Consider the following 22,731-nt stretch of genomic DNA (forward strand, 5'->3'; position numbering starts at 1 on the left):
CCCCCCCTCAACCTTGTCTGTCCTGCAACAAACTGTAAAGAGTTCTATTTTTATAAAAAAAATCAATTTAATTAAATTCTGTACTTCAGTGAGACGGTCAAAGGTCAAGGCAGGTGTTTGCCAAGCTCATCAGTCCTATTCCAGCCAAGCTCCTCTGGCCCCGGTGGCAGTGACGTGACAAACCTCTACATCAGCCCCCAGTCTCTGTAGCTCATCCAACCAGATCTGTTGCTTCTGGGACAGTTTGTCGCTAGGGCCCTTCACCTCCACCAGCTGGAACAATAGAATATGATAGAATTCATAGAATAGAATAGTAGATCTGATGCTTCTGAGAGTTTGACGCTAAGCCCCATTTACCTCTCATCAACATGTCATCATGGGACAAATAGATAGACCTAGTCATCTCAAATTAATGTGTTTAATTCCACAGCCTCAGGCAGGCCTAGACAGTCCTGTGAGCTCACCTTGTAGGTGTTGTTGGATGTGTTCCACACCACTAGGTCAGGCAGTCCTGCTCGACAGTGTCTGTAGTCCTTGGCCATCCTAGTGATCATCCCTCCCAGAAACGATCCACCCAGACAAGACACTAGACTCTGCAAAGAGAGGAGACCACAAAGGGTTAGACCAGCTCAGTAGCATTACAGTAGCCAGGTAAACAACACTTTGATCAATGTGAGAGCAGGTTAGTTTAACCAGGCTACAATTACATGGGATTTACCATAACACAATAATCATGTTACTAACACATGGAGTGTTATACATGGAGGTGAAATCATAGGCTTTATAATGTCTAATCTGAAAGTCAATATTTATTCAACTTAGCAGACGCTTTTCAACTTTTCAAAGTAAAGGGAGTTATTTGTCACAGATGTTATTGCAGGTGTAGCGAAATGCTTGTGTTTCTAGCTTCAACAGTGTAGTAATATCTAACAATTCACAACAATACACACAATCTAAAAGTAAAATAATGGAATTAAGGGACATATAAATATTAGGATGAGCAATTTCAGACGGGCATAGACTAAAATACAGTAGAATAGAATACAGTATATACACATGAGATGAGTGAAGCAAAAATATGTAAACATTATTAGAGTGAGTAGTGTTCCATTACTAAAGAGGCCAGTGAACCCACAACCTTGGCGTTGCTAGCACCGAAGCTACTTTTACCAACTGAACCACACTGGTAAGTCAATGACAAACAAGATTGTCTGTACCGACAATGCGTCATCCAATTGGTTTGAAGTGAGCCTTAACTGTGGTTACCTGTGCCCGCTGCAGGGATGAGAAGCGCTCCCAGTTGACCAGTGAACACACCTTCCCCTCCTGATTGGTCCAGGCCTCAGCCATCAGGTTGTGCAGCGTCTCAATGGACGCCTCACAGAGCACCTGCACACGCGTCTCTATCGCCTCCCTCCGGTTCCCATAGAAACAGTCTGTGAAGAGGTCCAGTGGGCAGGGCTAGGAGAGGAACAAGAGAGATGAGGAAATATTAATATATGCCTTGTATCAGACACTTTTATCCAGAGAGTCTGACAAGACAGTGAGGCCATGTACAGTGCCTTGCGAAAGTATTCGGCCCCCTGTTAAAAAAGTTTGAAATATCCAATAAATGTCGTTCCACTTCATGATTGTGTCCCACTTGTTGTTGATTCTTCACAAAACAATACAGTTTTATATCTTTATGTTTGAAGCCTGAAATGTGGCAAAAGGTCGCAAAGTTCAAGGGGGCCGAATACTTTCGCAAGGCACTGTAGGTACAGGTATACGTGAGCCTTGTGGGAATTGAACTGACAACCGTGCCACGCTTCAACCAACTGAACCACACAAAAAAAAAGGACAGGTTGAACATGTTTACCTGGTAGAGCATGTTTACCTGGTAGAGCGTGTTTACCTGGTAGAGCGTGTTTACCTGGTAGAGCGTGTTTACCTGGTAGAGCGTGTTTACCTGGTAGAGCGTGTTTACCTGGTAGAGCATGTTTACCTGGTAGAGCATGTTTACCTGGTAGAGCGTGTTTACCTGGTAGAGCGTGTTTACCTGGTAGAGCATGTTTACCTAGTAGAGCATGTTTACCTAGTAGAGCATGTTTACCTAGTAGAGCGTGTTTACCTGGTAGAGCGTGTTTACCTGGTAGAGCGTGTTTACCTGGTAGAGCGTGTTTACCTGGTAGAGCGTGTTTACCTGGTAGAGCGTGTTTACCTGGTAGAGCGTGTTTACCTGGTAGAGCATGTTTACCTGGTAGAGCGTGTTTACCTGGTAGAACGTGTTTACCTGGTAGAGCGTGTTTACCTGGTAGAGCGTGTTTACCTGGTAGAGCGTGTTTACCTGGTAGAGCGTGTTTACCTGGTAGAGCGTGTTTACCTGGTAGAGCGTGTTTATCTGGTAGAGCATGTTTACCTGGTAGAGCATGTTTACCTGGTAGAGCGTGTTTACCTGGTAGAGCATGTTTATCTGGTAGAGCATGTTTACCTGGTAGAGCATGTTTACCTGGTAGAGCATGTTTACCTGGTAGAGCGTGTTTACCTGGTAGAGCATGTTTATCTGGTAGAGCATGTTTACCTGGTAGAGCATGTTTACCTGGTAGAGCATGTTTACCTGGTAGAGCATGTTTACCTGGTAGAGCGTGTTTACCTGGTAGAGCGTGTTTACCTGGTAGAGCATGTTTACCTGGTAGAGCGTGTTTACCTGGTAGAGCGTGTTTACCTGGTAGAGCGTGTTTACCTGGTAGAGCGTGTTTACCTGGTAGAGCATGTTTACCTGGTAGAGCGTGTTTACCTGGTAGAGCGTGTTTACCTGGTAGAGCATGTTTACCTGGTAGAGCGTGTTTACCTGGTAGAGCGTGTTTACCTGGTAGAGCGTGTTTACCTGGTAGAGCGTGTTTACCTGGTAGAGCATGTTTACCTGGTAGAGCATGTTTACCTGGTAGAGCATGTTTACCTGGTAGGGATTCCGGAAGACGTCTGGAATACCCTCCATGAAAATGACGTCCCATAACAGAAGACCAAACAGAGTGGAAAACGTGGAGCCCTCTCCATGGATCCCTATAGATAACCAAGAGAAGTTTCAGTCAAACTTCACTTCCATCCATCCATCCATGTGGTAAGGAAGCATTTCACGGTAAAGTTGTATCAAATTGTATTTGTCACATGCGCCGAATACAACAGGTACAGTGAAATGCCTTACAGTGAAATGCCTTACAGTGAAATGCCTTACAGTGAAACCTTACAGTGAAATGCCTTACAGTGAAATGCCTTACAGTGAAACCTTACAGTGAAATGCCTTACAGTGAAACCTTACAGTGAAATGCCTTACAGTGAAACCTTACAGTGAAATGCCTTATAGTGAAATGCCTTACAGTGAAATGCCTTACAGTGAAACCTTACAGTGAAATGCCTTACAGTGAAACATTACAGTGAAATGCCTTATAGTGAAATGCCTTACAGTGAAACCTTACAGTGAAATGCCTTACAGTGAAACCTTACAGTGAAATGCCTTACAGTGAAATGCCTTACAGTGAAATGCCTTACAGTGAAATGCCTTACAGTGAAATGTCTTACAGTGAAATGCCTTACAGTGAAGCATTACAGTGAAATGCCTTACAGTGAAATGCCTTACAGTGAAATGCCTTACAGTGAAATGCCTTACAGTGAAATGCCTTACAGTGAAATGCTTACTTAAGAGCCCTTAACCAACAATGCAGTTAAAACATATATATAAAAAATGTAAAAATAATAATAATAATATATATATATATATATATATATATATATATAGGCTATATACAGGGGATACCAGCACAGAGTCAATGTGCGGGGACACCGGTTAGTCGAGGTAATATGTCTAGGTAGAGGTATTAAAGTGACTATGGATAGACAATGACAAAGAGTAGCAGGGGGGGGGGGGGGGCAATGCAAATAGTCTATGACAAATACAATTAGACTTGATTACATTTCCAAGTACAGGTTCCTGTGACAACTGGAGAACTTTACTGAACTTGCTGTTTTCAATTGTTTTGTTTTTTTACTGTGAAAGCTCTGGTTTATATGTCAAATACACTTAAGACATGAAAACTTGACGATTTAAAAGAAGCAACAAAAAAAACAAAAACAAAAAACAACAGGAAACTAGAAAAGAAGTAAAGCAGAACACCTTGGTCAAAGCCTTGCCGACGGTAGTGTGCCAGTGACAGCTCTTCCACAGAACACATGACAGTGGAGTATCCTCCCTCTGCCCCTTCCTCAGCAGGCATGAGGAACACATTCTTCCCTGTCCCCCCCTCGTGGGGGAAGAGCTGCCCTCGGATAGTGACCTAGAAGACACAAACACAAACACAATTAGCACACACAAAACAAGTCTGTTTTTATATTTATTTTTATTTACTCTTTATTTAACTAGGCAAGTCAGTTAAGAACAAATTCTTATTCAGAATGGACGGCCTACACCGGCCAAACCCTAACCCGGACGCCACTGGGACCAATTGCGCACCGCCCTATGGGACTCCCAATCACGGCCGGTTGTGATACAGCCTGGAATCATACCAGGGTGTCTGTAGTGACGCCTCCAGCAGTGCCTTAGACCGCTGCACCACTCGGGAGCCCCTTAAAACGGTTTGATGTTTAGAAAGTCAAAGGACATCATCAGTGATGTCATGAAGCATAAACTCAAGTAAACCCTGCTTTTTATTTTGGGAATATAATATGACCCACCTCTTAACTAACGTTTGAGTTTTTATTTTTTTGCATTAGCGTTTACTTAACTTGCTAACAAAGATTGTCATCTCGATCATCGCTTAGAATTGACCCATGTATATTTCATATAATGTGTATTTCAACTGGGGCCTAGTGGTTAGAGCGTTGGACTAGTAACCGGAAGGTTGCAAGTTCAAACCCCCGAGCTGACCCTCTGTCGTTCTGCCTCTGAACAGGCCTGTTCCTAGGCCGTCATTGAAAATAAGAATTTGTTCTTAACTGAAGTTAAATAAAGGTAAAAAAAAAAAATAAAGCGACAGAAGTGACTCACATGAGTGACATCGTTGACGTGGATGGTGGGCAGGTCACTGAGTACAGGGTGGTAATTCTTGTAGCTAGGGGATTCCTTCATCCTATTGGCTCTCTGGTGGAGTGAAAGCTGGTGGCCCGTCCTCACCAAGGGGTCAGAGAGACCGTCTCTGATGGAGCTGATAGCCTGGGATTGATACATGGGAAATTTCAATTCAATTAATGCTAATTACGGACACAGACAAAAAGACACACATTTAATAAATACCACGTATAACAACAGTGCAAAGTGAAATCCAGACAAACATTAACAAAGTGCAATAGTCCATAAGTTCAGGAAGAACCATGGGAAAAAGTACTTAAGAGACGGTGTGGCTGACTGACCTGTTCAGGTAGTTTGAGGTGCTGCTGGAGGTTAGGTGGTTGACTGACCTGTTCAGGTAGTTTGAGGTTGACTGACCTGTTCAGGTAGTTTGAGGTTGACTGACCTGTTCAGGTAGTTTGAGGTGCTGCTGGAGGTTAGGTGGTTGACTGACCTGTTCAGGTAGATTGAGGTACTGCTGGAGGTTAGGTGGTTGACTGACCTGTTCAGGTAGTTTGAGGTTGACTGACCTGTTCAGGTAGTTTGAGGTTGACTGACCTGTTCAGGTAGTTTGAGGTCGACTGACCTGTTCAGGTAGTTTGAGGTACTGCTGGAGGTTAGGTGGTTGACTGACCTGTTCAGGTAGTTTGAGGTTGACTGACCTATTCAGGTAGTTTGAGGTTGACTGACCTGTTCAGGTAGTTTGAGGTTGGACTGGAGGTTAGGTGGCTGACTGACCTGTTCAGGTAGTTTGAGGTTGGACTGACCTGTTCAGGTAGTTTGAGGTTGACTGACCTGTTCAGGTAGTTTGAGGTTGACTGACCTGTTCAGGTAGTTTGAGGTCGACTGACCTGTTCAGGTAGTTTGAGGTACTGCTGGAGGTTAGGTGGTTGACTGACCTGTTCAGGTAGTTTGAGGTTGACTGACCTGTTCAGGTAGTTTGAGGTTGACTGACCTGTTCAGGTAGTTTGAGGTTGGACTGGAGGTTAGGTGGCTGACTGACCTGTTCAGGTAGCTTGAGGTTGGACTGACCTGTTCAGGTAGTTTGAGGTTGGACTGGAGGTTGACTGACCTGTTCAGGTAGTTTGAGGTGCTGCTGGAGGTTAGGTGGCTGACTGACCTGTTCAGGTAGTTTGAGGTTGGACTGACCTGTTCAGGTAGTTTGAGGTTGGACTGGAGGTTAGACTGGAGGTTGACTGACCTGTTCAGGTAGTTTGAGGTTGGACTGGAGGTTGACTGACCTGTTCAGGTAGTTTGAGGTTGACTGACCTGTTCAGGTAGTTTGAGGTTGACTGACCTGTTCAGGTAGTTTGAGGTGCTGCTGGAGGTTAGGTGGTTGACTGACCTGTTCAGGTAGTTTGAGGTTGACTGACCTGTTCAGGTAGTTTGAGGTTGACTGACCTGTTCAGGTAGTTTGAGGTTGGACTGGAGGTTAGGTGGCTGACTGACCTGTTCAGGTAGCTTGAGGTTGGACTGACCTGTTCAGGTAGTTTGAGGTTGGACTGGAGGTTGACTGACCTGTTCAGGTAGTTTGAGGTGCTGCTGGAGGTTAGGTGGCTGACTGACCTGTTCAGGTAGTTTGAGGTTGGACTGACCTGTTCAGGTAGTTTGAGGTTGGACTGGAGGTTAGACTGGAGGTTGACTGACCTGTTCAGGTAGTTTGAGGTTGGACTGGAGGTTGACTGACCTGTTCAGGTAGTTTGAGGTTGACTGACCTGTTCAGGTAGTTTGAGGTGCTGCTGGAGATTGAGTGCCAGTCTGTCCCACCATCGCCCCCTGCTGTCTGGACAGTAGACTGACTGGGACAATAGTGAGCGCAGCTCCTTCACCGCTTCCTGGAACACAACCAATCTGAATCAATACATTACACTACACTCTGCTGTGTGTATATGAATGTGTGTGTGTGTATATCTTGGTATATGAATGTGTGTGTGTATATGAATGTGTGTGTGTATATATCTTGGTATATGTGTGTATATGAATGTGTGTGTGTATACTGTAACAGTCCCAGTTTGGCAGATAATACGCAGGTCTTTCTCCGTACCTTCTTGATCTCCAGTATTTTCCACAACTAATCAAATGTATTCCACACATCTGACTTCCCCTTTACCTCCTGAGCAACCAGTAAAACATTCCCCCGTTTCCAGTCGCGTCCTCTGCATCCGTTTTGCTGTCACACGTGTTCCGGTGTTCAGAGTTTGTTACAACCAATTTATTAATGTGATTATGACATGCTTTAACGGTCAGGCCCTATTGGTCGCGTGCATTCGATGCACACGTGTCACATAAAGAGAGCACGGGTTTGAGGGGATATTTTCATAAATAAATTAGCGATTTCGGTAAACAACACTTTTCAATCAGAAAAGGCTGTAATTATGTTGCAGTTCGGGCAGCAGAGACAGTGTGATACACACTGTTGATGTTCTGTGGTGGTCGCTGCAGCAGGGAAGAGTGATACACACTGTTGATGTTCTGTGGTGGTCGCTGCAGCAGGGAGGAGTGATACACACTGCTGATGTTCTGTGGTGGTCGCTGCAGCAGAGACAGTGTGATAAACACTGTTGATGTTCTGTAGTGGTCTCTGCAGCAGAGACAGTGTGATAAACACTGTTGATGTTCTGTGGTGGTCGCTGCAGCAGAGACAGTGTGATAAACACTGTTGATGTTCTGTAGTGGTCTCTGCAGCAGAGAAGAGTGATACACACTGTTGATGTTCTGTGGTGGTCGCTGCAGCAGGGAGGAGTGAAACACACTGGTGATGTTCTGTGGTGGTCGCTGCAGCAGAGACAGTGTGATAAACACTGTTGATGTTCTGTGGTGGTCGCTGCAGCAGAGACAGTGTGATACACACTGCTGATGTTCTGTGGTGGTCACTGCAGCAGAGACAGTGTGATACACACTGTTGATGTTCTGTGGTGGTCGCTGCAGCAGAGACAGTGTGATACACACTGTTGATGTTCTGTGGTGGTCGCTGCAGCAGAGACAGTGTGATACACACTGTTGATGTTCTGTGGTGGTCGCTGCAGCAGAGACAGCGTGATAAACACTGTTGATGTTCTGTAGTGGTCTCTGCAGCAGAGAAGAGTGATACACACTGTTGATGTTCTGTGGTGGTCGCTGCAGCAGAGACAGCGTGATAAACACTGTTGATGTTCTGTGGTGGTCGCTGCAGCAGGGAGGAGTGATACACACTGTTGATGTTCTGTGGTGGTCGCTGCAGCAGAGAGGAGTGATACACACTGCTGATGTTCTGTGGTGGTCGCTGCAGCAGAGACAGTGTGATACACACTGTTGATGTTCTGTGGTGGTCGCTGCAGCAGAGACAGTGTGATACACACTGCTGATGTTCTGTGGTGGTCGCTGCAGCAGAGACAGCGTGATAAACACTGTTGACGTTCTGTGGTGGTCGCTGCAGCAGGGAGGAGTGAAACACACTGGTGATGTTCTGTGGTGGTCGCTGCAGCAGAGACAGTGTGATAAACACTGTTGATGTTCTGTGGTGGTCGCTGCAGCAGAGACAGTGTGATACACACTGTTGATGTTCTGTGGTGGTCGCTGCAGCAGAGACAGTGTGAAACACACTGGTGATGTTCTGTGGTGGTCACTGCAGCAGAGACAGCGTGATAAACACTGTTGATGTTCTGTGGTGGTCGCTGCAGCAGGGAGGACAGAGAGACAACGGGTCGCACAGTCCCTCGCTGTCTTTTTTCACACAGCGCAGCAAGTCTGAGCCCGGCCCGGCCCGGCACAATCAAATCAATTGCGGTCAGATTCCCTCTAGTTATCTGTGTCTTAATTATTTCATCAAACAGTGCACTTTTTAAAGCATCAGACAAGCTCAGTGCATACAGTTGATTTGATTAAAACACATAGGATGTGTCTATATATGGAAAAATACACGTAGGTCGATTGGTCGAAATAACAACTATATATATTTTTTGTCTGGTGACAGTTCTAGTGTGTATCGAGGTATATGATGTGTGTGTGTGTGTCTGCACCCACCTTGTAGCAACGTAACCTCTGTAGTACTTCTACTCCCCTGGACAGGATGCGTGTGTAGGCCCACCCTGTGGTGAAACAGCGCAGGAACACTGGCAGCTCTTCCTGGTGGCTACACACACACACACACACACACACTTTAGGTTTGGCTGGCTTATGGCTGTCAACCAATGTCAATGATAATGTTGCTTATCAAGCGATTATTGTGTGTGTGTGTGTGTGTGTGGGGGGGGGGTTGCATTTGGCTGTGCAGACCAATGTGAAATCCGCATGGCCACATATCAAAGATTGACAAAGAGGGATGAATATGCCGCTAGTGGTCACCACCTGAGGTCGTACGTCTTGCTCGTCTCCTGCCAGGTCGTCTTGGCTGCAGTGTAAAGTCCCAGAGCGTCCTCCCAGTGGCCTGTCTGCATGGCTGTGATCACCTCTTGCAGCGCTCGCATCGCCGCCTCATACCTGACACAACAGGACAGAGAGGCGCTGAGTCCAACGACACATTTATCGGTCACGTACGCTGTTTTTTGTTGCAGACGTTATCACCCGGTGAGGGGAAAGGCTGTTGTTTCCAGCTCCCAAAAATGAAGCAATATCTAGCAACACAATAATAATAACACGCAATCTAAAAGTTAAAAAGAACAAAGACATTAAGACAGAAATATTAGAAGTCTGGGACCCAGAGTCGTGAGATAATTAATACATCTACACCAAGTTGGACAAAAAAATAATGAGGAACACCTGACCAGGTGAGTTATTATCCCTCATTGATGCCACCTGTTAAATCCACTTCAATCAGTGTAGATGAAGGGGAAGAGACAGGTTAAAGAAGGAGTTTTAAGCCTTGAGAGAATTGAGACATGGATTGTGTATGTGTGCCATTCAGAGGGTGAATGGGCAAGACAAAATATTTAAGTGCCTTCGAACAGAGTATGGTAGTAGGTGCCAGGAGCACCAGTTTGTGTCAAGAACTGCAAAGCTGCTGTTTTTTTCACGCTCAACAGTTTCCCGTTTGTATTAAGAATGGTCCACCCACCCAAAGGACATCCAACCAACTTGACACAACTGTGGGAAACATTGGAGTCAACATGGAGCAGCATCCCTGTGGAATGCTTTCAACACCTTGTAGAGTCCCATGCCCTGACGAATTGAGGCCTTTCTGAGGACAAAAGGGGGTGCAACTCAATATTAGGAAAGTGTTCTTAATGTTTTGACACTCAGTGTAAATGTTAATGGCGTATATAGACAGAAGGGACAGTATATATGAATTGAAGAGTTATGTACATCAGTAATTATATAGGATGAGCCTGGACTATTTACCTATTATTTACCTATTACCGACGTGGTAACAAACCCTCACCTCACGACCCCAAATTGTTCACACTGCTCTTGTTGGCGGAGAGAACATTTTTGCAGTTTTAAAGTTAATGTCCTGTAATTCTACACATTTTGCATAGGACAGAGATTTTTTGTTGTTGTTGTTGTTGTTGTTGCTGTTTTAAAAGCTAATTTCCTGCAATTCTGATATGACACCAGGGATCGAAGCGAGTAAAAAAAAATATATTATTGTCATCGGGACCCGCGGTCCGTATTGACCCTGTTCTGGGTACGAATCAGGACCGCGTTCCGCCAGTTGAGCATATACAGTGCCATCAAAAAGTAATCACATCCCTTGACACATTTTGTTGTATTTCAAAGTGGGACTAAAATAGATTTAATTGTCATCGTCAACGATCTACAAAAAAATACTGTAATGTAAAAGCGGAAGAAAAATTATAATATTTAAAAAAATTATAATAATAATTTAATCTAACGACCAATATGTTGATTAGAAAAGTAGTCCACCCACTTAGTCAATGTTAGGGCTCCCGAGTGGCGCTGCGGTCTAAGGCACTGCAGTGCTTGAAACATCACTACAGACACCCTGGTTCAAATCCAGGCTCAGGTGTCGACTGGGATTGGGAGTCCCATAGGGCGGCTCACAATTGGCCCAGCGTCGTCCGGATTTGGCCGGTGTAGACCGCCATTGTAAATAAGAATTTGTTCTTAAAGGTTAAATGTAAATAACAAAAATGTTAGAAGCACCCTTTGGCAAATCAGACAACGCCTCCTGCTCCTCCCCGCCAATAGGCAGAAACTTAAGCAGGAAGCACCCGTGGAAAGGAGTGTGCCTGACTGTTCAACATTGGTCTGACTGTTTTGATCACTGTTTTGATCAAGGTTGCGGGCCGTCAAACTTATTCAAACCAAACCGTGGATAGATAGCAACACAGTTTTTATTTAAATCTGCTTGAAAATCTATGGCAAGACCTGAAAATGGTTGTTAATAACCAATTTTACAGAGCTTGAGGAATTCTGAAAAAAATAATGGGCACATTTTGCACAATCCAGGTGTGTAAAGCTCTTAGAGACTTACCCAGAAAGACTCACAGGTTCGGAGCCATCTTGTTAATATTGGCAGAATGTGTGCCAGAGTCTGGTCTAATGGTAGCGCTGCTGATTACGGACTACATATCCGCCTGGTGTCTAGGCCCTTCATGTCTGTGTGTGCCCCTTCTACATGCATCTCCCTCTCTCCTTTCTGATCTTTAAGCAATAAGGCATGAAAAGCCCATGGATTATTGTAAGAATAACACCAGGACTAAGGGCTGTTCTTAGTCACGACGGGAAGCAGGGGAATGGTGGAGACGGCAACAACAAAAAATGGCACCATTGTTGCACAGATCAGAGAGGCAGGCAGCAAGGTTTATACAAACCCTTACAGTTGCAGCCCAAAAAAATCTTATCTAGGTACTTTTTTTTCCAGGGGACATGAAGTTCATGAATTGCCTGCATGGGGCTGTGGGACAGTGGATGTGCATTGAACTGTTAACAGGCATTACCCATAACTCCCTCCTATCAATCAATCAACATCTAGGACCCAAACATCCCCATTTTATAATAACACTTAGATAGCTTATGAAACGCACACCTAAATAAACAAACATTTGAGGTTGATCAATCAGTGTCCACAGCACTGACCAATGAGATCTGACCCAAATACACTGTAAATCTATGCTCTAACCTGATAAGATCTTCTCTATCCAGGAACAGTTTGGCTCTGCGCTGTACGGTGTAGTCAGGGAAGGCCAGTCGGCCAGAGTTGACCAGTAGGATGGTGTAGAGCTGACCCTGACCCCCTCCGGCCGTCTCCTCCTCCTCCAGACCATCTGTCAGGGAGAAGAGGAGGAGGACGCGAGAGAACACAGCCCTGGGGCCGCGATGCAGACGTACACAGGAACCAGCTAGCTGCTTCGCCCTGGAGAGGAGAGATTATTAGTGTAGGAGTGTGCCTGAGGACGGTTGTGTGTTTAAGGCAGCTGACCTCGTCACATATGCAATCCCCTGCCTGCGTAGGAACGAATGCCTGTCCCAATGTAACGCCCGTCTGTACACTTTATCCCATTCCATCAGTGTCCCATTCCGTCAGTCTCCCATTCCGTCAGTCACCCATTCCATCAGTCCCCCATTCCATCAGTCACCCATTCCATCAGTCCCCCATTCCATCAGTCCCCCATTCCATCAGTCTCCCATTCCATCAGTCTCCCATTCCATCAGTCTCACAATCCATCAGTCCCCCATACCATCAGTCCCCCATTCCATCAGTCTCCCATTCCATCAGTCCCCCATTCCATCAGTCCCCCATTCCATCAGTCTCCCATTCCATCAGTCCCCCATTCCATCAGTCTCCCATTCCATCTGTCCCCCATTCCGTCAGTCTCCCATTCCATCAGTCTCCCATTCCATCAGTCCCCCATACCATCAGTCCCCCATTCCATCAGTCTCCCATTCCATCAGTCCCCCATACCATCAGTCCCCCATTCCATCAGTCCCCCATTCCATCAGTCTCCCATTCCATCAGTCTCCCATTCCATCAGTCCCCCATACCATCAGTCCCCCATTCCATCAGTCCCCCATTCCATCAGTCCCCCATTCCATCAGTCCCCCATTCCATCAGTCTCCCATTCCATCAGTCTCCCATTCCATCAGTCTCCCATTCCATCAGTCTCACAATCCATCAGTCCCCCATACCATCAGTCCCCCATTCCATCAGTCTCCCATTCCATCAGTCCCCCATTCCATCAGTCCCCCATTCCATCAGTCTCCCATTCCATCAGTCCCCCATTCCATCAGTCTCCCATTCCATCTGTCCCCCATTCCGTCAGTCTCCCATTCCATCAGTCTCCCATTCCATCAGTCTCCCATTCCATCAGTCCCCCATACCATCAGTCCCCCATTCCATCAGTCTCCCATTCCATCAGTCCCCCATACCATCAGTCCCCCATTCCATCAGTCTCCCATTCCATCAGTCTCCCATTCCATCAGTCCCCCATACCATCAGTCCCCCATTCCATCAGTCCCCCATTCCATCAGTCCCCCATTCCATCAGTCCCCCATTCCATCAGTCTCCCATTCCATCAGTCTCCCATTCCATCAGTCTCCCATTCCATCAGTCTCACAATCCATCAGTCCCCCATACCATCAGTCCCCCATTCCATCAGTCTCCCATTCCATCAGTCCCCCATTCCATCAGTCCCCCATTCCATCAGTCTCCCATTCCATCAGTCCCCCATTCCATCAGTCTCCCATTCCATCAGTCCCCCATTCCATCAGTCTCCCATTCCATCAGTCCCCCATTCCATCAGTCCCCCATTCCATCAGTCCCCCATTCCATCAGTCCCCCATTCCATCAGTCCCCCATTCCATCAGTCTTTCATTCCATCAGTCCCCCATTCCATCAGTCCCCCATTCCATCTGTCTCCCATTCCATCTGTGTCCCATTCCATCTGTCCCCCATTCCATCAGTCCCCCATTCCATTAGTCTCCCATTCCATCAGTCTCCCATTCCATCTGTGTCCCATTCCATCTGTGTCCCATTCCATCAGTCCCCCATTCCATCAGTCTTTCATTCCATCAGTCCCCCATTCCATCAGTCCCCCATTCCATCAGTCTCCCATTCCATCAGTCCCCCATTCCATCAGTCCCCCATTCCATCAGTCCCCCATTCCATCAGTCTTTCATTCCATCAGTCCCCCATAACATCAGTCCCCCATTCCATCTGTCTCCCATTCCATCTGTGTCCCATTCCATCTGTGTCCCATTCCATCTGTCCCCCATTCCATCAGTCCCCCATTCCATTAGTCTCCCATTCCATCTGTCTCCCATTCCATCTGTGTCCCATTCCATCTGTCCCCCATACCATCTGTCTCCCATTCCATCTGTCTCCCATTCCATCTGTCTCCCATTCCATCAGTCTCCCATTCCATCTGTGTCCCATTCCATCTGTGTCCCATTCCATCTGTGTCCCATTCCATCAGTCCCCCATTCCATCAGTCCCCCATTCCATCAGTCCCCCATTCCATCTGTGTCCCATTCCATCTGTGTCCCATTCCATCTGTGTCCCATTCCATCAGTGTCCCATTCCATCTGTGTCCCATTCCATCAGTCCCCCATTCCATCAGTCCCCCATTCCATCAGTCCCCCATTCCATCTGTCTCCCATTCCATCTGTCTCCCATTCCATCAGTCCCCCATTCCATCAGTCCCCCATTCCATCTGTCCCCCATTCCATCAGTCTCCCATTCCATCTGTCTCCCATTCCATCTGTGTCCCATTCCATCTGTGTCCCATTCCATCTGTGTCCCATTCCATCTGTGTCCCATTCCATCTGTGTCCCATTCCATCAGTCTCCCATTCCATCAGTCTCCCATTCCATCAGTCTCCCATTCCATCTGTCTCCCATTCCATCTGTGTCCCATGCACTAATGTCTATCCCTTTCAATGAAAATAAAATAAAAGGCCAGCAGAAAAAGGGTGGGACATAATGGCTGTGAATGACTCTAGAATATGTCACTAGAGCCCCTCCCCTCTCACCTCTTTAGTATGACAGTCCCAATGTTGTTCTGTCCAGGGGCCAGGGCGAACAGAGACCTCTGTCTGCTCAGCTTCAGGAGTCCCTCCACCAGCTGATGTTTCTGGGTACCAGACCCAGGACCCCCCAGGTGGAACGTCTTAGCCAGGCTACGAAGCTCCGGGGCGGGCAGCAGGTCCAGCACCTCCCCAAGCTCCTGGAGGTCACTGTCTGGAAAACAGTTGAGGATGTTGGGCATTGGATGGTAGGGGTTGGTTAGGGATGAACATTTGAGTGACTTCCCACTGTTAGCGTGACCATTAACACAACACACTCAAGAAGCACAGTCAATACTGACTCAGTAAAGACATGTCTGCATCCAGGGCTTCAGCACCTCTAGATCCCTGGAAGGCAGTAGAAATGCACTTAGCCATTCACTACATTAGCATTTAGCATAATACCATTCAAGACCTTTCAACAATTAGCATTTAGCGTAATACCATTCAAGACCTTTCAACAATTAGCATTTAGCATAATACCAATCAAGACCTTTCAACAATTAGCATTTAGCATAATCCCATTGAAGTCCATTCATTCAACTGTTGGTAGGAAGCTTCCTTTCACCGGGTCCTGAGCTACAAGTCCTAGATCAGCCTAGTGTTAGCATAACACCATTCAAGTCCATTCAACAGTTAGCATGTAGCATAAAACAATTCCAGCCCAATCATTCACCTGTCTGTAGGAAACCTCCTTCCACCAGCTCCTGAGCTACAGGTCCCAGGTCAGTGCTAATCTCATTATAGTTTAGCTTGTTGACCTGGAGCCACTTCAGTTTCCTCTGGAACAGTCTCACATACAGCTTCTGTCCTGTCACTGAGAGGAAGGAGAGGCAAATTAGCAAGACTGGTTGATGATAAAAATAGTAGACAAAAAATACTAAACGTGTACTACTACATGAAATTCTATTGTACAATGTGATTTTATATTATCTTGTGTTATAAATCATGTTCAAAAACACATTTGCAGAACACTTTCCTGTAGCCTTTATGTATGCATTCATAAAGCCCTTATAACAGCTATATAAAACATAACATTTGTCATAGGACAGTCATGTTTGTTCTATTCTACACACCTGACAGACGCTCAAAGCCGTGTATGGCTGAAAGGTCTTCTTGATTGAACAGCATCCTATCGTCTTCATTCTCCAGCACTGCCTCTAGCACGGTCAGGAAGTTACCCAGGTAGTACGGTAACCGCGGTGACTCGGAATCTTGCTTATCAGTTCCTCTGTCTGTGTCAGGCTCTGTAGGCTGATCACTGCTACCGGTCACTGTGGATTCTTCTTGTTCTTGTTCTCCTTCTTCCTCTAGTTTTACTTTTCTTCTCTGACGCTCCTCCTCGGGCACCTGTGTGCTGCTCTTCAAAAGAGTGTCACAGTTACCAGTTGAAGATTCTTCTGTTCCGTGTTGCTTATCAGCTGTTGTTGTTGTTGACGTAAGGAGTTTGTTTCTAGTGAGGTCATCATCTGGTTCTTCACCATCTCTCTTCTCACATCTGGCTTTCTTGCTGCGAGTAGACATCCTCTGTGTTTTAACAGAGACCTCCGCTTTCCCTCGTTTCTTCCTCTTGTTCAGTCTGGATGGAGCATAGGACAGAGGTCGCGGGGCCATAGAAACTACCGGAGACAATGATTCTAATTTGAATTCAGATTTGGATTCTAAACATTCTAAAGTTTCTTCTCTGCTTTCTACCTGAGGTCTGCCCAGTGAAATAGTACTGTGACTTTCCACTGTGACATTTGTTGTCTCTGTGTCCATTAAGCATGTTGTCTGGTCACCAAACCCCTGAGGGAGGTGGTTCTCCTTCTGAGAGCTGCTCAGGTCCTCAGGCCTTCTGTCTCTCTCTGGGGACTCCTGGATGGTGATGATGTCATCAACCTGCGACTGTATGTCCTCAGGGGACTTCAGCCTTTGCTTCAGGCCCCTCCTGGAGAGCTTAGAGGACAGCCTGCTACCTATGTCAATGGGCCTGATTACAGTCTTACTGCTCATCTCTCTGGTGTTTACCTGCTGAGAAGAAGAAGAAGCACCAGACTTTTTAAAGTATGGGCTGGTGTTGGCCTCTCGCTGAGGCTTTTCCTCCTTTGAACAGGAAGGCCCTGTGTCTGGATCATGGTCCTTACTGGCCCTCCTGGAAGGAGAGTGAGACGATGCCAGCTTTGTTGTAGTAACAATGTTACAGGCTGAAGCAGTATCCATGGACGCACCATCTTCCCTCTGAAAGTTCTGACACTGTGAGTCAATGTGTTGGTTTATCCTGAACCGTGGCACTAGCTGACCACACAGAGGACATGGCAGTCTAGGTGGCAGGGCATTGTTGAAGAATGATGAGATGGAGGCCGTACCAGGACATGCATTGGCACTCTTCTTACCATCTTTACTACTGACGTATCCTTTTCTCTTTGTTATTGAGAGGCTTCTCTGTTTGCGTTTGTTTCCTTTCTCTGCCATGATGATTCAACTGTTGTGTTGTTTTCACGTTTTGTCTACAAAAACAGAGGCTGATATTCTATTATGTAGCTATCTTGACAGTAACTTGCAAATGTAGGTCTACCACCAATCTGTAAAGTGAGAGAGGCAAAGATTACAGTTCACATAGCCGAGGAACGCTTAACTCCGTTCTCTTATATCGAGGCAGAGTTGAGTTTTGATAACCGGTCGCGGGATTTGATAGCAATAACCCTTATTTACCCACAATCAGTCGATTCTTGTAAAAAATACAATAAAATCACATCTGAAACGGGTTACCTGTACCTAAATTTGTCCTGTTCAAGTGCCGTTCTTCTGCAGGGTGCTGAAATTCATGATTTTTTAATAAAAAACCTATCGAATACCACCACCGAATTTTCCTCTCATTTGTGTTGCTGGTACTAACCTTTCCTTAAACTGAGATTCAATTGGCACATTCGCGTTGAGTTAAACGAGACACAAATGAAAAGTCAATATTAGGAAGGTGTTCCTCATGCTTGGTATACTCCCGAGTATTTCTGTAATGTGACAGTGAGAGAAACCTACTCTGCTGAACATTGTTGTCATAGAGACTACACTAACACCGTATGTTATTTAGTACAATGTCAACATCATAAAAGTATAATTCCTTCACATTGTAGCTCATCCACTCACCAGTGTCACCGGTGCCGTTCACCACCGATCATTCATCTAGAATGGGCAATGCGTGGCTGAGCTAACGTTAGCTAGCTGGCTAGTTCTCTTGCTCTCTTCACGTTACCTTTGCAGGCGTCAGGCAATGATATAGAAACGGTCATACTGGTTATGCATTGTGTTATAATATAATTATTTTGAGTTTTAGATGAGAAATGAAGCTCTTTGAGTATCCCGTGTTTTGTCGTTACAGAACAGCCGGGTTCGCGCGCAACGCTAGAGCAATCGAGAAAGGATGTTGAGTAGACTGAGGTAGTAGATGACAAATTCATCGATTTGATGGATTTTCATATATTGGTGAAAAGGGAGAAAATTGTGTGCTTTCACAAAATAAAAATAATAATAACACAGCATAAAACACTTTAAAATATGAATTGTTGAGGCTCTAATTAATTGAGATAATAGGCCTATGAGGTGTAAATAGCCTACCATTTCTATAGAAATAAATGCAGCATCAACTGCACATAAAAAAATGAATGAATAGACAATGCATTGACTATCTGGAAAAATTGTTTATGTTTTTGACCCCAATAAAACAAATATATGTACTTTTTTTGCTAAAGACCACTCACTTTGACTCTGTCAAGGATGTTTGTTGAATCTCATGTGGCATGAAGGATCATTTTATTGAGATCAGATGGACCAGACCATTTCATCGGGGTGCTGCCCGCACGTACTGAGAGCCTGCACGGGGTATTCCTTACACACGTTCCAGGGCTACTTGCCCCTGGCTTCCAAATTCACCATATTCTGGGGTTTCTAAGGCAAATCTCTGATCGGGACATAGGCAATCATTTCAAAGAAGCTAAGAGCCTATCATCAGTCGATGCTGGTAAGTCGGACATCAGCCTATATTGTTTTGATTGGGAAGCTTAAACAGAAAGAGATCAGTAGCATATTCAGTTTGCAACTCTATATCTGAGATCCCTATTATAAAGATGTGGTCCTAATGGCACAGAGGAATCATGGCACACACCACCAGCCTATTTAGCCTATAACACTACACCAGCGTGATGCCGTCTCAATGAGAAATCATTCAAATCAAGGTCGATGTTAATTGTGCTTATAAGAACTTAACGGTTTGCCTGTCTGCGATTTACATGGCTATAGATCAATGTGACAAATCGGGATTTTCAGAGAATGGATGAGAAAACCATCCCTGCGTTTTACGAAAGACAAGGATAATATGCTGAGTGCAGTGAAAACCCGGATCCGATTGAAAAAAATAGGTTGGAGATAGAACGAATGCGTGCGTTTCCCTGTCCTGTGCTCGAGGAACAGTTTTCTAACAACATTACCCCTGCAGTTGCGGCAAAAGTTTGGCGTGATCGTTTATCATCTGATTATCTGCAGTGTGCAAATTGAATAATCTCGCGTGAGATTGAATAAGATCCACACTAAGCAACAGCATTTGCAACGTCATAATGATCAACAAAAAGTCCTACTACAAATAGCATCAGTCATCCGTACAGTTCAACACCACGGACAGGGACATTTCGACATTTAGATGTGTATGTTTGGCGGGTATTATTAAACACAGATGTGTAGTGACGCAGTTTTAAAAGAATAAACCATTTGATTTCGCTCACTTGGGGATTGCATGCGTTCCCGTACACCCTTATTTGGTCTAGCTGTGTAAATAGAAGCAGTAAACTATATCCTAGGCATAGGTTTGGCTTGTAAACCCGATATGCAATTCCAATTATAATTTGACCACGGGTTCATTGCTGTGTTATTCTAGGACTGAGGATAGTGTTGGGATAGGCCAGCCTGAGCCATGGCTCATGGGAAGAAACCAGGGAAGATCACCAGAATCCTGGGACCCAGCCCTTCATCGTGCCCAGGAGGATCCATAGAGAAGAAGCCAGGAACTATTAGGAGAATATTGGCCCCCAGCCCTCCGCCCAGCCCGGGTCCCACAGGATCCACAGAGGAGTCTAATGAAGGACCTCATGATGAAGGACCTCAGAAAGAAAGACCACAGAGTTTGAGGAGTAAGGACCCGCCACCCTGCCCTGACCCCCTATCCACAGGGGAGCCTACTGATAAAGAACCCTGGGGTCTGAGCAGCAAAGGCACAACTGAAAGACTACATGATGGAATTCAGAGTCTGAAGAGTGAAGGCCCTCCTCAACACTCGCAGAGCACCAGCAATGAGGAGCTGGACAAAAACAATGATGAGAGGAGCCCTGGGCCTGCATCACCTGTCCCTGCTAGCCCAACCCAGGCCCGCCCAACCCAGGCCTACAGCAAAATGACCCAGGCCCAGAACTACCCTCGGCAGTCAGATGTCCAGGCCCAGAACTACCCTCGGCAGTCAGACGCCCAGGCCCAGAACTACCCTCTGCAGTCAGACGCCCAGGCCCAGAACTACCCTCGGCAGTCAGACGCCCAGGCCCAGAACTACCCTCGGCAGTCAGACGCCCAGGCCCAGCCCCGACAGACCCAGCAGCATCTCAGAGAGAGTCCAACGAGCCCCAGCACCAGGCCCACCTCTGACCCATCCAGTCAGGAGAGACAGTCCAGGGCTGTTAAACCATCACCTGTCCTTACCAGTGCCAGTCCTTACCAGCCAGGTCTGATTAGTCCCTCCAGTTCACCTCTTCCTGTCCCTGCTAGAGCTAGTGTCTCCTCCAAGATCTCTCTGAACCTGCCCGGTGACTCCACCACCCCTGACAGCTTGGAGGAGGAGGAGGAGGACAGCTGCTCAGAGTACGACAATGTGGGTTCAGATGTGGAAGGTGTGGAGCAAGACATTGATCAGGTGCTGCAGGTGGAAGACCAGGGTATGGAGGTGAGGTACTACCCTGAGCCGCAGGATGGTATCTATGTGGAACACCAAGACGGAACCTACATTAAACACCAAGACGGAATCTACATGAAACACCAAGACGGAACCTCCGTGAAACTCCAAGACGGAACCTACATGAAACTCCAAGACGGAACCTACATGAAACACCAAGACGGAACCTACATTAAACACCAAGACGGAACCTACATGAAACACCAAGACGGAACCTCCGTGAAACTCCAAGACGGAACCTACATGAAACACCAAGACGGAACCTCCGTGAAACTCCAAGACGGAACCTACATTAAACACCAAGACGGAACCTACATGAAACACCAAGACGGAACCTACAAGAAACACCAAGACGGAACCTACATGAAACACCAAGACGGAACCTACATGAAACACCAAGACGGAACCTACATTAAACACCAAGACGGAACCTACATGAAACACCAAGACGGAACCTACGTGAAACTCCAAGACGGAACCTACATTAAACACCAAGACGGAACCTACATGAAACACCAAGACGGAACCTACATGAAACACCAAGACGGAACCTACGTAGAAGAATGTGAGGATGGACCCTATTGCCCCAAGGATGCCACCTATGTAGAAGGTGAGGATGTTACCTATGTGGAGGGTAGTGTGGAGGGGGACAGTCTGGAGGGGGACAGCCTGGAGGGGGACAACAGCACCACTGTACAATACAAACCCACAAGGCCACTGTACGGCCCTGAGTCTGAGGAGATGCAGGATAAAGATAGAAAACCCTGTAGCTCTTCTGAGCATTACCATCAGTTCAATGACAATCCACATCAGACACCCAAGGCTGGAGACAAGGAAGAAAAAGAGGAGGTGGAGGGGCAGGAGGAGGAGGTGGAGGGGCAGGAGGTGGAGGGGCAGGAGAAGGAGGTGGAGGGGCAGGAGGAGGAGGTGGAGGGGCAGGAGGAGGAGGTGGAGGGGCAGGAGAAGGATGTGGAGGGGCAGGAGGAGGAGGTGGAGGGGCAGGAGGAGGAGGTGGAGGGGCAGGAGGATGAGGTGCAGGGGCAGGAGGATGAAGAGGAGGAGGTGCAGGGGCAGGAGGAAGAGGTGGAGGGGCAGGAGGAGGAAGAGGAGGGACAGGAGGAGGAGAATTTCCCAGATGAAACTGGTGAAACAGAGGAAGAGCGGGATGTGACCACGTACACAGAGGAGGAGTCTGAAGAGACAGAGGACAGAGAGCAGGAAAATAAAATCACTACCAGCCACCAGGAGAATGATGGGGAGAGGATGAGAGAGGGAGAGAGGAAGGGGGAGAGGATGATAGACAGGGAGAGGGTGGGGGCGAGGATGAGAGAGAGGGTGGGGGAGAGGATGAGAGAGGGAGAGAGGGAGGGGGAGAGGATGAGAGAGAGGGCTGGGGAGAGGATGAGGGAGGGAGAGAGGGTGGGCGGGAGGATGAGAGAGGGAGAGAGGGAGGGGGAGAGGATGAGAGAGAGGGTGGGGGAGAGGATGAGAGATGGAGAGTGGGAGAGGATGAGAGAGGGAGAGAGGGAAGGGGAGAAGATGAGAGAGGGAGAGAGGGATGGGGTGAGGGTGGGAGAGAGGGAGGGAGAGAGGGAGAGGGTGAAAGAGGGAGAGAGGGAGGGGGAGAGGATGAGAGAGAGGGAGGGGGTGAGAGTGGGAGAGAGGGAGGAGGAGAGGATGAGAGCAGGAGAGAGGGAGGGGGGGAGGATGATGAGAGCAGGAGAAAGGGAGGGGGAGAGGGT

The 22,731-nt window shown here is 46.8% G+C and overlaps 2 protein-coding genes across 4 annotated transcripts; one reads left to right on the forward strand and one right to left on the reverse strand.

Moving 5' to 3' along the window:
- Nucleotides 1-56: 56 nt before the first annotated feature.
- Nucleotides 57-18,392, reverse strand: LOC139407545 (FANCD2 and FANCI associated nuclease 1). 3 transcript variants are annotated; one of them, XM_071151367.1, is made up of 13 exons: nt 16,098-18,392; nt 15,698-15,838; nt 14,989-15,196; nt 12,141-12,374; nt 9,407-9,538; nt 9,083-9,191; nt 6,796-6,915; nt 5,021-5,185; nt 4,151-4,310; nt 2,939-3,042; nt 1,267-1,461; nt 465-593; nt 57-273 (listed from the first exon to the last, which is right to left on the reverse strand). In XM_071151367.1, exons 1-13 carry the CDS (start codon nt 17,473-17,475, stop codon nt 136-138), a joined length of 3,213 nt encoding a protein of 1,070 aa, XP_071007468.1. In that variant the 5' UTR covers nt 17,476-18,392; the 3' UTR covers nt 57-135. The 3 variants fall into 3 exon arrangements, 2 of the variants coding, with proteins under 2 accessions (XP_071007468.1, XP_071007467.1); XM_071151366.1 differs by having other exon boundaries at nt 9,404-9,538; nt 16,098-18,376; XR_011634107.1 differs by lacking the exons at nt 57-273; nt 2,939-3,042 and having other exon boundaries at nt 466-593; nt 9,404-9,538; nt 16,098-18,376.
- Nucleotides 18,393-18,865: 473 nt separating this feature from the next.
- Nucleotides 18,866-22,160, forward strand: LOC139407479 (proteoglycan 4-like). The gene is made up of 3 exons (XM_071151275.1): nt 18,866-19,018; nt 19,928-21,895; nt 22,143-22,160. The coding sequence occupies exons 2-3, from the start codon at nt 19,964-19,966 to the stop codon at nt 22,158-22,160; spliced, it is 1,950 nt and encodes a 649-aa protein (XP_071007376.1). The 5' UTR covers nt 18,866-19,018; nt 19,928-19,963.
- The last annotated feature ends 571 nt before the right edge of the window (nt 22,161-22,731 follow it).

The sequence above is a fragment of the Oncorhynchus clarkii genome, chromosome 4 (assembly GCF_045791955.1).
Source record: "Oncorhynchus clarkii lewisi isolate Uvic-CL-2024 chromosome 4, UVic_Ocla_1.0, whole genome shotgun sequence".
Lineage (NCBI taxonomy): Eukaryota > Metazoa > Chordata > Actinopteri > Salmoniformes > Salmonidae > Oncorhynchus > Oncorhynchus clarkii.